This window comes from Coccinella septempunctata, chromosome 6 (genome assembly GCF_907165205.1).
Source record: "Coccinella septempunctata chromosome 6, icCocSept1.1, whole genome shotgun sequence".
Lineage (NCBI taxonomy): Eukaryota > Metazoa > Arthropoda > Insecta > Coleoptera > Coccinellidae > Coccinella > Coccinella septempunctata.
The window spans coordinates 29,437,969-29,456,038 of NC_058194.1; the positions used below are offsets into that span (position 1 = coordinate 29,437,969).

Below are 18,070 nucleotides of genomic sequence, written 5' to 3' on the forward strand. Positions count from 1 at the left end.
GGAATTTTAATTACGAAGCTATGATCCAAAGTATGGTTTTTTAAATGGGAACCCTAGTTTTCTGTGCAATTTTTGGAAAGCTTAATTTTTACTGATTTCAAAAATATATAACATCATATGGTTTGTATCAATATAAATGATAAAAAATGGTCAAAAACCTTTCTTCTCAATATTTCTATGGTTTCAACTTTTGATGAGCACAGAAACATATAGCATCGTATGATTACCACTGTCTCCTTCTTTAAGTCTTTTCATTATTATGAAAATTTATTAATTATATCTGATTCAAATTTTGTGAAAATTGGTAAACTGCATAGAAAGAATGACATTGCTGGAAGGAGACGGCTTTTGTTATAGGAAACTCTATTTTTCTGTGCTCGTCTAAATTTAAAACCATAGAAATATTGAGAAAAAAGGTTTTTGACCATTTTCTATTATTTATATTGATACAAACCATAAGATGTTATATATTTTTGAAATCAGTAAAAATTAAGCTTTCAAAAAATTGCACAGAAAACTAGTGTTCCCATTTAAAAAAACAAAACTTTGGATCATAGCTTCGTAATTAAAAATCCTGCTAAAAAGGCGAGCACGCCACTGGATTCTACGTAAAAAAGTGCCTGTATAATGTTTCGATTTCAGAGCTCTATCATCAGTATTAGCGGAGATATAAATTTATTTCGATATCGCCATTTTTCCAATTTTTGCTTATAACTCAAAAACAAAAGAAAGTGGCTAAAAATCACTAGTAACTATTGTAAGTTTCTCAGAAAAAGAGAACGAGAATGGGGTATCAGATTTTGTCTATACCCTCTGGTTTAAAAGCTGTAGTGCAAAAACATCGAAATTTGCCCACCCTGTACAATTTAAGTGACAGAAATTATAGCAACCATTTTTTTTTCGTCCTTCATCAAGTCCGGAAATAAATAAACATATTCTCCAAAATCCTTCCTTTTTTACATATGTCATGTATCCACATTCGTCTACGATTCCTTCGCTTTTGAAACTCTTCTTCCTCCAGAACGAACGCTGGTTCCTCACCGCAACTAATCTATTCCTCCGGAGTCCGGCGATTCCGATGTTATATGTGCGATACCTTCATAAAAATTCCGCCGCTGCCGTGCCGTTCCTTCCATGCCGTCCGTCCGATGCCGTTGTATGTGCGCTTACCTTATAAGTGCACAACCGCACATGGGGGATTTTCAATTTAGGAAATTGAAAGCGGGCAAAGGAATGGGGCGTAGAGCGAGAGAGTGAGGAAGCGGAAAAGAATGAGGGCTCCCCCTTTTTATTTAACGATGCTGTAGGGGTTTCTCGAATGGATATAAAACGCGGTATTAAGCTCGCTTGACAGCCGGAGGGGAGGCCTGACTCGCCCCTAAATGGATTAGATACAGACCGGGGGAATAGGAAAATATTACACAACTAGCGATGATAAAAAAGGTGCGATTTTAATCTCCGACTTGGGGGGGTGGGGGGTGGATAAACCCAGATTTAGCCCTGGGTGTTATGCGCCAGAATCGGGTTAGTGGAAGAGCGTTGAGGCTTGCTTTGGGGTAGTCGTTTGGTGTTTGGCATCGAGTATCTGTGCTGGTACCAAAGGTCGACTACATATTCTCAATTTGAAAATTCTTTGAGGCCTTTTTCGGTATTTTCTTATACTGTTTTGAAAAACTATCAGAATGCATAAGAAATGGAGTGGTAGTAGATATAACAATCGACCAACTTGCTCCACTTGAAGAGCAGATGATGATGAAAAGGACTGTCGACGCTCTGGACAAGTGTTACTAGACAAACTCAGAATATATCAGTGTAGTTGGATAATTGATATTTCATCGCGAATATCTGGTCACCAGTCTGAGAAGCACTATCTTTTTTATAGTTGGAAAGCACAAGAGGGAAATTCGGGATTTACTCGAACGTGTCAAATATGAGGAGAGATACCTTGGACCCTGTAGTACCTCTGCCAAGAATTAGACCCGCATATAGTAGTTGGGGAGCCGAAGAGGGAAATTCGGGATTTACTAGAGCGTGTCAGATTAATATAAGGGGACATACCTTGGATCCTGTGGAGCACCTCTACCAAAAATTAGATCTGTATATAGGGAGAATCGTCTAGGACAGCCTGTCAGAATAGTAACAAAAAAAAACGATCATTGTACATACTCGAGCGTGTCAGATTGAGATATATGTGGTTAATTACATATTGAAAAGTATATATTCTCTTAATCTGACAATTTAAGCGTTAATCGAAAATGTGTGGGAGGGCGCCAACGTTACAAAAAATAACGTCACGTGTACATTCTCGAGCGCGGTGGCGTTTTTTCTTATTTTGAAGCTCATGATTCAAGAATAACGGAAAAAATATAATCTGACAGTTTTAGCGAGCCGAAACAATAAAAATTGGCCATAAAAGTCACAAAAATCAGTTTTTTCGTATTATCTCCTTCCCTGGGCTTCAAATCTTTTTCGCATTCATTATAAAAGTTGTAGAGCATAACATTTTCTACAAATTTTGTCCCAAGCAATTTTTCTACGTTCAAACGTTTTTGAGATATATGGCGATTAATGCGAGGTGTTTAGCAATACATGCTGAAGCGAAAATTCACTCGTTGGAAAATTGTACATTCTAAGGTTCAGTCACAGACAACACTGAAATTTTCGTGACTAATTTCGAAATTGTCATTATAGAAATACCTTGTCATTTTGACGATTGTAGATTAGACTGGGATTCTACATTGACCTTGCCCTTTCGCATGTGTGGCTAAGCTTCTCGCCCTTATCGCCCTCTAACTCGAGAACGGTAAAGAGTATGTAAAATTGCTGCAGACAAAAGTTGTGTAGAATTTAACTATCTACAACTTTCATAATGAATACAAAAACGATTAGAGGTACAGGGAGGGATTTTTATCATCTTCAAAGTGTCAGATTAAGAAAACCCCTTCTGATTAGTGTCAAATTAATGTCAACACGTCTAAAACAGCCAGATTTACCATTTGTATGAAAATCTGACTCGCTCGAGTATGTACAAGTAACGATTTTTTTTTACATTTTCAAAGGACCACTGTGACCTTGCGTCACGTCCAAATTGTCAGTCCCTTGAAAAGTAGCTTCCTTTGGTTCCAATTAATCCTTCAAAAATGTGACACGTTGGAACAATTTTAACATTTTCAACTCTTAAGTACGGCCAGCCCCACCACGCAAACTGTCAGATTAACATGAATTCATTATCAGAGACACGCAGAGCATATGCAGTATCCTAATCTGACATGCTCGAGTACACCTGACGACTTTTTTAACATCTTTGAAAACCTGCAGACGCTTTCCCCACCGCTGAGAGTGCATACATCATAGAACCTTTTTTTCTTTCTACCATCTAATCTTCAAAATCCACTAGGTTGAGTAAATCTCGATTCAGCAACTATTACGCATTGTGACTTTATTTCCTATTTTACTTCCCAAACCAGTATATCTCATTTCCCATGTACCTACCTGTAGAGAATCTCGAGAAGTGCAAGACTGAACTGAAATTCACCTGTTTCTACCCCAATCATGAGAGCCCTTCCTTTGGCCTCCCGGACACGTTCGTCCCCTTTCAAATTACCCCTCCCCCTGTCTCCACTTCCAGGCTCGAATATAATTACCGACTTGCATCGCGACATGCAGAAAAAGCTGCACATCACAGGGTACAATAAAAACGCCTCTCGCATTCCGCGTAGGCGCGCAAAAAAACGGTGTCGCGAAGTTTGACACGTAGCTGGAGGTGCACAGACAACCTGACTTATTACATTTCACTCCGATGCATTTTACAATTTGCGTGCTGGCGCATTCTGTTGCACGTCACGTGATTAAAGCCTTTTATCTCGCGACTCGACGTCATAAAAGGTCGGCCGATTTTTCAAAGGCCTTTGATCATGGCAGCGCTGGGCAGTATAAACATGACGCCTAGCGTCGCAGGGAAGGGTTGTTGGAATAGTCCGTCGCCATCAGTGAGGACCCTAGATGTACGTTTAGTTTCTACATTTCACAACATACGAGGATATTGAAAAATTCTTAGACTACTATAGAGCCAAACAAAATTTTAATGTCAAAATATTTTATTACTCAACATATTCTCCTCTTAATTGGATACATTTATTACTGCGAACCTGCAACGTCTCTAGACCTTTGAAAGAAAATGTTTTTTCTTGCCTTGCTTACCAGACCTCCACAGCTCTCATTGGAAGAAAATTTACGACCTTTTAAACTTTTTTTCAGTTGAGAAAAGAGATGATTAAGTCAAATCTTTTGAATAAGGGGAGCGTTCTAGTAATTCAAACCCCAAATCACGAATTTTTTGCATGGCAACAAGAGATTTGTGTGCAGTAGCGTTGTCCTGCAAAAACAAAACACCTTTGGATAGCTTTCCGCGTCTTTTCTCTTCAATTTTTACCCGTAGAGTGGTTAGTAATGTCGAATAGTAATCTCCGGTTATTGTTCTACCCTTATCCGAAAAATCAATCATGATTACTCCATGGCAATCCCAAAAAACTGAAGCAAGAACTTTTCCAGCAGATTTTTGGACATGAAACTTCTTAGGTCTTGGAGAACCAGAGTGTCGCCTTTCCATCGATTGTTGCTTTGTTTGTTTTCCTACGTGAAATAAGTATACAGAGTGGACTATTGAAAACGAGCGTGGATGCTGAGTAATAGATGCTACACCATAGATCGAAAATATAATACTTGACCAGATACCAATGAAAATTTTCGATACGAATAAATTATTTCACCTTGTTTTAGTCATGAAGCGTGAAATCTGGACGACCTAAATCTTATAATTAATTCAGATTTGTGTCGGGTAGGGTGATTATTCCTTGACTGTGCCAAATTTGTTATTGCTTTCACGAAGGGGTGCCATTAAAGAACATATTGCCTTCATAGAGTCCACAGCTTTCATATCGACTCGGAAAATCTGCAGACAAATTTGAAGGGGGACATTTTTATGGCTTTCACCCTTTTATAGTCCTCCCTTCGAGAACAGGGACGTACTTACGACGTCTGAGTTCGAAAATGACACGAATCTTGAGCTTCAACGCGTTTAATCGGTGAAACCAAGCGCCGTCAACACTCGAAGTGCTAACAATTCGAACTGATCCAATCCACGAGAATTAAAACCTACCAAGATCAATTCCAGATCCCGTTAAATCCGCCGCTAATCCGTCCCTGTACAGTTGCTGCTATTTCCCCTTCCGCCTTCTCCCAAAACCACCCCTATTCGAGCCGAGACCGTTGCTAATCTGTTGTTATTGTACAGAACCCTTGTCATCTCTTTATTTCTCCCCAATTATGAACTACCCTCTTTACATTAGGGTCGGGAGTCCCGTAAGATTTCTCTGTGGATTCATCCGAAAAACAAGTAATGGAGGATTGGCGGTGAATTGATGTCAAGTGAGGCCATTAAAATGACATTATAGTTCGCGAAAGAAAAATAAGAATCTTGATTACATGTGAAATGAGGTATGGTTGGGTGAGATATGAGAAAGTTAGGTTAGGTTAGGAAGCGTCATTCACAGAGCGGTTTCTATACCAAAAATTATGTAACAAAGTTTGATAAGCACAAGGTTCTGAAAGAGAAACCTTCCCGAAAAGATACTAGCAACACATATCGATATCGATTTAATAAATCTCGATTTGGCAACGTCGCCGTATCGAATTTCCTATTGGCAAGCGTATATTTCTCGCGTCGTCTTCAATCTGCATCACTGAGAAAAATCGAACACGAGACTCTAAGCTCGATGAAAAAAATAACGACTGAACAAGCGCTGGCACTTCAACATGCCAAAACCAGCCGACTGCGACGCTTTAGAAAATTAATTGAGCGTGAAAGCGGGCGGCAAAAAGTGAAAATTAATGTTAACAATATTAAATCCAAGTTGCAAAATGGCGCCATAAACATGTCCGCCAAGTCAAAACAATAATCAAATCAGCAGCAGTCTCGGGGATATAAAATGTGACGCTCTGTGCAACCGCAGCGACGTTTTTCTACACGAGAGTTCGGAATCAGGGCCGTATCAGTGCAGGAATTCATAGAGGAGAGTTTCCAAGGAATGGTATCTTTTATTGTGTAAAATTTTTCGTCCACATTACGATGTTTTTTTGTACTGTAACTGAATTAGCAAGTTTCTTCGTTTTTATTTCATTATTTTGTTTTTTGACTTCAATATACCTAGCAACGTATTCTGTAGTTGTACCTAGTGACAGTTCCACTCTCGGTTGTTAAAGCTCATCGTGGATCTGATACTTCTGATCTCCCAAACACATTAGGTTGGTGTTCATTAACTTCGCCAAAACAGCTTGTTATTCTTGCATCAACCTCATTGACAGCTTAAAACAGAGTTTACCTTCATCCACCTGAAGATGTGATTGTGATAGCGAAACACGCGTTGTCATTAAAACTCAATTTCGTGAAAATCATATAATCTGTTTCAATTTGAATCCTTAGTTCGCGAATGTGTAGAGTGACCATCTCTCGCTGTCATCTTAAGAAAAATCAGGCATTCTCATCGTAGATTCCTAACACGCTCCATCAGCCGAAGAACGTGAAACTGCTCGGCACTCGGAAAAACTTCATTACCTCGAATGGAATGGTCCGCAGTTAGCTTTTATGGTGATTGAAAATTTCACGATGCAATTAGGTCAAGTTCTTCTACGAAAGCAATAAATCTTCTGTGTAGTTGTTTCGGTTTGGGACGATTCGCATTGAATTGTAGCCTTCGGTGAAAAAGTGTTATTGGTACTGGTGGTACTAATGCGTGGAAAATTAGGATATTTATATTTGCCAAGACAGAAAGTTCTGAAGGACCCTCATTATAGGGTATCATCAACAGGTTATGGGCCACAAAACTCTGTGAGGGAGTTAACAGCGAGCTTTAGTTAGTATACGAATGATTTCTACGCTCCTTAGTACAAAAAAATTCAAAAATGCATTGTTGCCAGATCTGGCGTTATTTCCTGAAATCCAACGAAATTAATCCATGAATCCGCTGTTTCAAGGGCCGAATTTCCGTCTGTATTATCCGCCCTTCGAATTCCATCGCAACCGCCCATTTCAACAGTTCGACGAACGTGTAATTCGATGCTCGTCGGTCCATCGGGAATAAGGCTCATCAAACGGCTCCCATATATGCGTGTTTCATAATGGGGTCCGTTCGCAAACGGACAAGCGAATGAATTTATGTGTTTGTGATGCGGCCGCCTCGATAACTGGCGCAAACATTAAAATTATGTATGCCGGTCCCGATATATCATCGAATTAATTGTAGCTATCACATCGTTAATGTTCGATGCGACGATGGGACGGAATTGAATTTGTCCCGATCATCATGCGGATGCGTATTCGCGTATAGACCTTTCAGCAGTAATTCGGATTTCCCCGATACTCGGATTTCTTGTACGAATTGGCAACATTGCATTTCCAATATTCTATGATTTTTCAAAATCATATTCTCGAATTGACTGATTGAAGTTTCGACTAAGTGCCACTTGTCAATATGTTAAATTCAGATGTTCAGATTTTTTTGGTGTAGCAGGGGGAAAATCTGCAAGTCAGACGAACCGCCCTCTCCTGAGGGGAAACAAGTATGAGGATTCTCACTCTCCTGAGGTCGAGACCCACTAAAAACCCTTAACTGCTTCTTGGTTCCGGGCATTTGCCTATAAACCGTTCATCTCTTAGTCGGTTTTCTTCTCGCACACTATCGTTCTGGGATTTATGTGTTCATCCTCTATTGGATAACACTTTATTGGATTTCTCAATAATTTTCTGTTCTTATTTCAATCTCTTTTTAATTGATCTCTTGGTCTCCTTCGGTAAATTCGCATTCTCCTTTTGTCTTCCTCTGGGTCGTAGTCCACTAGTCTTCTGAGTTCTTGATTCGGATGGTTTTTCGCTGTTTCGAATAATTTCTCTGATTTTCCGTTCATGAATTCCGTTATGGTTTCCCATTTTAGGTCCCTATAAATCTGTCTATTCCTGACAAACCAAGGTACATCTATTGCACATCGTAGCAGCTTGTTTCCAATGGCCTGAATTCTTTTGATGTGGCTCTTTGCCGCGAAACCCCAAGCAACTGATCCATAAGTCAGTTGAGGCCTAGCAACGGCTTTGATTTATCTTCAATTTTGTCTCTTTCGACATGTGGCTTCTTCTTCCTATCAGAGGGTAGAGTCTATTCATCGCTGCTTTCGTTTTGTCTACTGCTTGCTTGATATGACTTTTCCAAGTAAGTCCTTTGTCCAGCGTTATTCCTGAATATTTGACTTCATTTTTCCAGTCTTCGCCGTCAACTTCTAGATTCGTTGTGGGTCGCAGTCTTCTCTTCTTAAGTGATATTGCTTGTCTCTTTTGTCCATTGAGCTTGATTTTCCACTTTATGCACCAGTCATTTGTTTTGTCAATCGTTTCTTGTCTTGAAGAACTCGTTCTATTACTTCTGGGTTGCGGTGTCGAGTTGCTATGCCTGTATCGTCAGCATATAACGTTAGCATAGTTCTTGGATTCTTCGTGAATGTATGTGTTGTACAGAAGTGGCCCAAATACTGACCTTTGGGGTAATCCAGCCTCTATATCTCTTGTTAAATCTTATGTATACATATTTCACCAAAAAGGTAAACTGAGAAATCAAAATTCCGTCAACTTCGCTCAATTCCTCTTTGTTTCAAGCGTTTTTTTCAATTCTAAGGGATTAACTTATGGCAAACTGGCCTCCAATATAATTTCTGAAGTCAATCAATATGAATAGTATCAATAACATACTAAAAAAGCAAGAAATTCAACCCCTACTCCATCAAAATGCCTTTGGACTCATATTCTCCTTTTTTGGGAGCTTCTTTCTCCATCAGCAAACTATCACTCGATAATCTGCATCAAATCATCCGATTTATGCCAGCTATTTTGCCAAACCTTCATCGCCTTACACCCTTTCCAGTTCCCGCTCGTCCCAAAAATATCTCCTTTTAATTTGCCGTTCGCCAATCCCTCAGATATAATCCCAGGCGTAATCTTCAGTGAATTGCCGACTTTCATCTTCGCCCACCCCGTTTTTGCGCCCCAACGGGGGAAACTCATTCAGGCTCGGCCTGCTCCGGGATCCAACCCGGAATGCTGGCCCCTTCGAGCGTAATAAACACCGCAGAAACCGCTGTCGAGCATGGCTACGGATCCGGGCGACTGACCGGACTTTATCACTGTTTGCCTCAACCACTTAGCGGATTGCCGGATGTACAAAGCGATTTTGGGCTTTCGGAATTGCTCCTCTTCTATTAGGGACTGTTCGAACTGCTAGAAGTTTACTTATGTTCTTAGGAGTTCGATCAACGGACGAGTTCTGTTCATTTTGAAGTGCAACAATACGAAAAAGAAGGAAAACCAAGAAAAATTATCTCAAAAATGGAGACGGCAAGTCATTAAAGCGAGCTGGTCATGAATCAGCGATGGAATGTTCAGAAAGGCTGAAATACCTTATAACAAACTCTGTCCCTCATTTTTACAGTGTAGTGATGAACATTTCAACAGGAGGATGGTGTCTTCAAGCGAAAACGAGGAATATTTTCTGTTATCATCACGATGCGATGATTCAGATAACGTAGACCAAGCGTTTGTGACCATTTCCTACTCAAAACACGAAAATTATACAGACATATAGGCCGAATGATTCCATCGACAACGCTCTCGCCCCAGAAACAAACGCCCGAAAATTAATTCTCTTCCATAATCACAGTGATAACCATGCTGCCGAAATACAGGAACAAAACTGCAAAATACACAATAGCAATTTTTCATTTGACACGATAGAACCGACGCAGTATAATTAATTGGGTTCTGGTATAGGTGCATACATCAAATCATTCAATTTTGTGTTAACTAATGAAATGAAAACAGCGAACAATTGCACGAACATGAAAAGATTACAAAGCTGCAACTGTTGTTGCCCAAATATTCACTTATCTCGATTAATTGCTGATTGCGAGAGATCCCATTCACGAATTATTCCATAATTTGCGATTGTCTGTCGAAATTGGGATGTTCTATTGAAAGTTGCAATAATGCCTGGTCTAGTGTGTGTTCCATATGTCTGATATGATTGTCGACAAACTCCCTATTATAACCTAGACAGGTTACAACTTATGCACATCTAAATAGTTTTATGTTTTCATAATGGTTTCAATGATCCTAAACTCTTAATTCGTAGTTCGTTTGTTCGTAGAGTGGTTTTCAACGTGTGAACTGCACAGAGCAAGCGCAATTCCATTTTAGGTTAGCGCAAATCCATTTGCGCTTGCTCTATACAGTTCACAACCGTTGTGAACCACTCTACGAACAAGCCTAATATTTGCCGATTGCAAATGAAGAAATTCAATTCTATTTTTGTTACAGAGGAATTCGATTTCACCTGGAGACAGAGAAAAATACCGATCTAGGACCCCGCAAGAAAACGAACACAAAAAGGCTAAAAAGGAAGAAAAAGATATGGGCCACGTAAGTATTAAAGTACGTAAATTTTTAAACTCTATAGTTTTTGTTGTGTGTTACATTGAACAAAATGAAATAGAGAGTTACTTTTTACTCGCTCTGTATTCAGCTTTGTCCTATGATATTTTGGTGTAAAAAGCTTGCAGTTGAGTGTTCAAACATCGGAAATAACTGAAAATTTATACAAAAGTATAAAGCGATTTCAAGATTGTAAATAGAGATGCAAAAATTTGAAATTCGTAAGACAATATCGAGTTGTGAAAAGATCAGGAGGAATATATACAGTTAACCCGTCTGAAAAGGAACAATGTCGGTCCTAGACGAATGCCTTGGGGTATTCCTTCACAACACTCGAATAAGTTAGGTGTAATAACTGGCCTGTAAAAAGCGTGATGCTCAAAGCCAATTATGGAGAATGAGCAGTCCAAAACTGCTATTCCTTTCGTGATTAATATATTAGTACCATTTGGAGATGGAGGTGTCGAATTTATTGAAAGAGAACGTAACTAATTCCGGATCGACGGTCGGCATTAATGAGACAGAAGATTGTGGGGGAATTACCGATCCCAGAAAAGCAGCACGTATAATTTAACTGCTACATATTACTCTCGGTTTGTGGATAATAGGCCAAAACATTAAATAATAATAACACGTTCAGCATATATAGCTCGGGGTCCGAGTAATTTAAAACTGAAAGCGGTAACGTTAATGGCTCTGCGCTGCTAGCTGCCAGGAAATTACTTCATTCTCGTATTTGGCCTGATCATTCCGCGAATATGGACAAAACGGGGTATAAAAGTCGGAAGAAATATTCAGGCATAAAACGGTCGTAAATGCGGTTTTCCTGGATTCCTGCGCTCGATTCTTATTGCTGATTAGCAATGGAAATTTTCCCTGGAGAATTCCCCGTAGAGGCTGGCTGAATTCATTCATTTGATTGGCGTATCTTCCAGAACAATTGTGTTTTCATTCACAATGATATATCCCAAATATCTCGACTCATTTGTGAACAATACAGACCTGCATCCATTTCAAAAGGATATGTCTTCTTTTCTCCTATAAGTTCAAGGTAAAGATATATTCTTACACTTGCCTATGAAGAGAACTTGAGTTTTGAGAGCGCTGATACAAATTCATGAATGAGAAACAAAAATTTGTCTGGTTTTTCGTAACGCACTGGTTGCCATGAATTCCATGAATGCATTCAATTCCCTTTCAGCAGACCGACCAACATAAACCCATATCTGCGGTCATCCAAACGACATTCTTCAATTACAATACCACATCCCACCTCGTGTTCCAACAGAGCCTCTGTTTATAGCGCGTTATTTTTACGGCTTTGGCTACGAACGACTTTCGCACATAAAAATATAACGCCCTCGCTTTAAATCCGCTTCAGCGCCAAAAACGCCCCAACAACCACCGGAAATTTCAAATGCTAACCCTAAACTACACGGTTGATAGTTTTCCCCATTTATTTTGCGCTTCGTCTCACTCCAACTGTAGATAAGAACGTATAAAGGAAATTAAGGGCTGTTCTCACCAGTGCAGATCTTCTTTTTGTTCTTCCGAAGCTCTGGTGGGTACAAAATCGTCAAAGTTCGCAGAACGAGGTAGAACTATCCTTGAACTAACTCCCTTCGGTAGATCGCAACCTCAGGTATCTCCATCAAGGTGAAGACAACGACTATTTACCATATAATGGGGCAGTAACCGAGTCTATTTAATATCTTGATATCACGCTACTGCTATAAATTCAGACGGTCTTCACAATGGACAACGTATGCCACCATATGTTCTCATGCAGAAATTCCAAGAAGTGGTCTAACAAGGCGACTAAGATACAAGACACATCGTGCACCGTCTTTGGTACGAGCGATGTCAACAAAAAAGTAGAATTCGAAAGTTGTTCTCTCTCGGGAATTCTCGGTTTTATTGGATTGCGTACCGTACACTGGGATTTTCAGTATGCGATATGAATCTGAGGCAATTTATATCCGCTGCATTCTTCGGGTGCTTCTGTTTCTTTTTTTATCGAACTTTGGCGAGCGCTTTTATCTCATTCATGGATTCTCTTGATGAAAATATGCGAATTGATGCCCCAAATTATTGTTGGAAACTGGAAGAAAAGGCATTTAATTAACGTAATTCACTTTCTTTTGTTGGCCTTGCATTCTCCTGTGACCAGTTGAAGCTTGTGGAAACTCGATCTCATAACGTTTCTTTTACAGCATAGTGACGGCGAGAAGAGCGACCAGGACTTGGTGGTCGACGACGCGTCCGAAGATCCAATATCTCCACCAAACGGTACTGCGTCACCGAGGGAAAACGGCTTGGACAAACTGAACGCCAAGAAGGATCATCCGGGTCCGCACAGCCCCCGTTCAGGTACGTCCAGTAACGCATCGACGCCATCGACCAAAAAATTGGACGGCGACAAGCCCAGTACACCGATTTCCAAACCGGTAACTCCGACATCGGCCGCTGGACCGTCCAGTGGCGCTGGAGGTCTCAAGCCAGTCGTCAAACCGCCGACGCTTGGTCAGTATCCGCCCTACCTGGCGGGTATTTCAAATGGTAAGATGATCATTATTCGACCATTTGAGAGAACGAACATAAGGCTCGTTCGTAGAGTGGTTCACAGCGGTTGTGAACTGTGCAGAGCAAGCGCAATTCCATTTCAGGGTGACGAAAATCCATTTGCGCTTGCTCTGTATAGTTCACAACCTTCGGCTTGTTCGTAAAGTGGTTCAAAACGGTTGTGAACTGTACAGAGCAAGCGCGATTCCTTTTTACTGTGACGAAAATCCATTTGCGCTTGCTCTGTATAGTTCACAACCTTCGGCTTGTTCGTTGAGTGGTTCACAACGGTTGTGAACTGCACAGAGCAAGCGCGATTCCATTTTAGGGTGACGAAAATCCATTTGCGCTTGCTCTGTATAGTTCACAACCTTCGGCTTGTCCGTTGAGTGGTTCACAACGGTTGTGAACTGCACAGAGCAAGCGCGATTCCATTTTAGGGTGACGAAAATCCATTTGCGCTTGCTCTGTATAGTTCACAACCTTCGGCTTGTCCGTTGAGTGGTTCACAACGGTTGTGAACTGCACAGAGCAAGCGCGATTCCATTTTAGAGTGACGAAAATCCATTTGCGCTTGCTCTGTATAGTTCACAACCTTCGGCTTGTCCGTTGAGTGGTTCACAACGGTTGTGAACTGCACAGAGCAAGCGCAATTCCATTTTAGGGAGACGAAAATCCATTTGCGCTTGCTCTGCATAGTTCACAATCTTTAGCTTGTTCATTGAGTGATTCACAATGGTTGTGAACTGTACTGAGCAAGCGCAATTCCGTTTTAGGGTGACGAAAATCCATTTGCGCTTGCTCTGTATAGTTCACAACCTTTGGCTTTTTCGTAGAGTGGTTCACAGCGGTTGTGAACTGTACAGAGCAAGCGCAATTCCATTTTAGGGAGACGAAAATCCATTTGCGCTTGCTCTGCATAGTTCACAATCTTTAGCTTGTTCATTGAGTGATTCACAATGGTTGTGAACTGCACAGAGCAAGCGCGATTCCATTTTAGGGTGACGAAAATCCATTTGCGCTTGCTCTGTATAGTTCACAACCTTCGGCTTGTCCGTTGAGTGGTTCACAACGGTTGTGAACTGCACAGAGCAAGCGCGATTCCATTTTAGAGTGACGAAAATCCATTTGCGCTTGCTCTGTATAGTTCACAACCTTCGGCTTGTCCGTTGAGTGGTTCACAACGGTTGTGAACTGCACAGAGCAAGCGCAATTCCATTTTAGGGAGACGAAAATCCATTTGCGCTTGCTCTGCATAGTTCACAATCTTTAGCTTGTTCATTGAGTGATTCACAACGGTTGTGAACTGTACAGAGCAAGCGCAATTCCATTTTAGGGTGACGAAAATCCATTTGCGCTTGTTCTGTATAGTTCACAACCTTCGGCTTGTTCGTACAGTGGTTCACAACGGTTGTGAACTGTACAGAGCAAGCGCAATTTCATTTTAGGGTGACGAAAATCCATTTGCGCTTGCTCTGTATAGTTCACAACCTTTGGCTTGTTCGTTGAGTGGTTCACAACGGTTGTGAACTGTACAGAGCAAGCGCAATTCCATTTTACTGTGACGAAAATCCATTTGCGCTTGCTCTGTATAGTTCACAACCTTTGGCTTGTTCGTAGAGTGGTTCACAACGGTTGTGAACTGTACAGAGCAAGCGCAATTCCATTTTAGGGTGACGAAAATCCATTTGCGCTTGCTCTGTATAGTTCACAACCTTCGGCTTGTTCGTAGAGTGGTTCACAACGGTTGTGAACTGTACAGAGCAAGCGCAATTCCATTTTAGGGTGACGAAAATCGATTTGCGCTTGCTCTGTATAGTTCACAACCTTTGGCTTGTTCGTAGAGTGGTTCACAACGGTTGTGAACTGTACAGAGCGAGCGCAATTCCATTTTAGGGTGACAAAAATCGATTTGCGCTTGCTCTGTATAGTTCACAACCTTTGGCTTGTTCGTAGAGTGGATCAAAACGGTTGTGAACTGTACAGAACAAGCGCAATTCCATTTTAGGGTGACGAAAATCCATTTGCGCTTGCTCTGTGTAGTCCACAACCGTTGTGAACCACTCTACGAGCAAGCCTATCAGTAGTATAGTTTCGAGTCAAGGCATCATCATTTCGATTTGAATTTCGCGCCAGTTTAACGACCATAGGCAGATTGGAGTTCCTCATCTCACCTTTCTCTCTTTTCGAAACATGTTTGCATTGATTGGATATGACTGTAATGGAATATTTTGCAGGCGCTGCGCCACATGAACTGCAGGCTGCTGCCGCCGCTGCTGGAGCATATGGTGGACTACACAACAACCTGCCACCTGCTTTGAACAATTACCCGAGGCCACCACTACAAGTCGGGTACGATCCTCATTCGCAGATGAGGGCACCAGTGGTACCAGGACTGGGGATTCCTGGTGGAAAACCGTAAGTGTAAATTTTGAATTAAACAATTATTATCTTTATTCGAAAAGTTCGAATGAATGGTTGCACCTTGGTTCTTGACGAACCAACTATTGCACATCGTAGCAGCTTGTTTTCCTTTGATATGGGAGTTCGTCACTAATATCCAAGCAACTGAGACTTGGCAACGAATTTGAATGTTTTCAGTTTTGACTATTTCTACTTGTGGGTCCTTCTATCTTCCACTGGTTGAAGCCTATTCATCGCGCCTTGGTTTTGTCAATAATTTGCTCAATATGACTTTTTAAAGTCAGTCCTTTGTCATTTTTGAACCCATTTGGAAGACTTCAGAATCGAAGACAAATTCGCAGCTTCTTTTTTTCAGTGTGTTATATGAAAAATCTTTTTTTCCAGAGCCTATTCCTTTCATGTGAGTGCAGAGGGCCAGATGCAACCCGTTCCATTCCCTCCTGATGCCTTAATAGGACCGGGAATACCCAGGCACGCGCGGCAAATAAATACTCTGAGCCATGGCGAGGTGGTTTGTGCGGTCACGATATCGAACCCAACGAAATACGTCTACACCGGAGGAAAGGGGTGCGTCAAGGTCTGGGACATCAGTCAGCCCGGATCCAAGAGTCCTGTCTCGCAATTAGATTGCCTGGTGAGTATATTCGCAGATTATTTCCATGGCGTTCCTCAGGGTTCCCATTTGGTCCCCGAATTATTCCCTCCAGTACATATCCTATCCAATAGACCTGTCTGGATTAAACTTCGCCACGTACAAATGGCTTTTTGATACGTCTATAAGCTTGGTTGGGAGTTCACAAGCTATTCTAACAGAAGGGTACTTGTTGTCTCACCTAGATTCAAGCAGAATGGTTGCCAACCACTTAGTTGTCAGTAGGTTCTCTTTACATTCTTCACCTGCTTCATAGAGCGCTTATTGAGAGCTCGTCAATGATTCCGTAAATCCCAACATCCTCTGTTGTAGGAAAGCAGAGGTTTCTCCATAAAAACAGATCAAGGTTGGTTGTAAAATCCTAGACATAAATGAATCCCATAATCCTGTGCGACAACGACCTGTTTAATTAGTACTCTTATCCTTGTAAGAACCATAGTTAGTCAGTTAAAGATTCAACAATTGCTCAAGCTAGTTATTCAACCTTCTTGGACCTTACAATACAAGAGGATGATATTTTAGTTTGCAGCTTGAGCAAATACAAAATTTTGGCAGAAACTTGTAGAATATTGTAGATATTAAAAGCTACCTCCTGGAGTCGATGCACAAACTGCACAAATGCATTGATCTAAGAAAGATGTAGAGGGTCTTAGAGGATATGTGGTCATCCTTCAACATATATTGGTGCATCAGTTCAGTAAACTTACCATTTTTCCTTTTCCAGCAAAGAGATAACTATATAAGGTCAGTCAAACTTCTACCAGACGGAAGAACCCTGATAGTCGGAGGAGAAGCTAGCAATCTTTCAATATGGGATCTGGCCAGCCCCACGCCACGCATCAAGGCGGAGCTCACCTCGAGCGCGCCAGCCTGCTACGCCCTCGCCATCAGCCCCGACTCCAAAGTGTGCTTCAGCTGCTGCAGCGACGGAAACATAGCCGTCTGGGACCTGCACAATCAGACGCTCGTAAGGCAGTTCCAAGGACACACGGATGGCGCTTCCTGCATAGACATTTCGGCCGACGGCACCAAGCTATGGACCGGTGGACTAGACAATACCGTCCGTAGCTGGGACTTGAGAGAGGGCAGACAGCTCCAACAACACGACTTCAGTTCGCAGATCTTCTCATTGGGGTATTGTCCCACCGGCGAGTGGCTAGCCGTTGGCATGGAGAACTCCAACGTTGAAGTTCTGCATGCCTCCAAGCCGGACAAGTATCAGCTCCACCTGCACGAAAGTTGCGTTTTGAGCCTCAGGTTCGCCGCGTGCGGCAAGTGGTTCGTCTCGACCGGCAAGGACAACTTGCTGAACGCCTGGAGAACACCCTATGGAGCTAGCATATTCCAGGTAACTATACATCACCTTATTCTTCAGCGGACGTCTTCTCCCTGAGGTTTTTCCTACGGAGTTTAGATTCTTTGCATGACATTATTGTAAACCTAGTGTGAAATAGGCAAGAACAACATGGTCTCTTTAGTCTGGGTCACTCTGGAATCAAAGAAAACGAAGAGGCTAAACACACACGCCAGAAAGGGAGCACAACCTCCATTTACCAGCCCAGAACTTTTCCGTGGTATAGGAGAAAAAGGGAGAAACCAAAAGAGTAACACTCTGGAGGAATCTTCCAAGATTTTTCGGGGTTTTGAAAACTGCATGATCCAAGAAATATTTGGATCTCAGTAAGAATAAGTTACGCCTTCTCGCTGTCTTCCTCACAGGATATTGTCGCCTAAGGAAGCATATGAGGAGAAGTATCAGAAACTGACGAGAGTAGATTATGTTGGGAAGAGGAGGAAACTTCTGTTCATCTTGTTACAAAATGCCTCGCCCTTGCAAGCCTATGCAAGGAATGTCTTGGACGAAAAAATTATTGGAGGATTGACTTAGCCTCTTTAAAGCACTC

The 18,070-nt window shown here is 41.5% G+C and overlaps 1 protein-coding gene across 3 annotated transcripts in view; it reads left to right on the plus strand.

Moving 5' to 3' along the window:
- The window catches only part of LOC123315813 (transducin-like enhancer protein 3-B), a 149,826-nt gene that overhangs the window by 130,496 nt on the left and 1,260 nt on the right, over nucleotides 1-18,070 (plus strand). Inside the window, exons 8-12 of one of the 3 annotated variants that reach the window (XM_044901674.1) lie at nucleotides 10,415-10,528; nucleotides 12,742-12,898; nucleotides 15,328-15,508; nucleotides 15,899-16,148; nucleotides 16,891-17,514. In XM_044901674.1, the coding sequence (XP_044757609.1) occupies nucleotides 10,415-10,528; nucleotides 12,742-12,898; nucleotides 15,328-15,508; nucleotides 15,899-16,148; nucleotides 16,891-17,514 (1,326 nt within the window). Of the gene's footprint in view, nucleotides 1-10,414; nucleotides 10,529-12,741; nucleotides 13,088-15,327; nucleotides 15,509-15,898; nucleotides 16,149-16,890; nucleotides 17,515-18,070 lie in introns of all 3 variants that reach the window. The other 2 variants (XM_044901672.1, XM_044901673.1) reach the window with 2 other exon arrangements.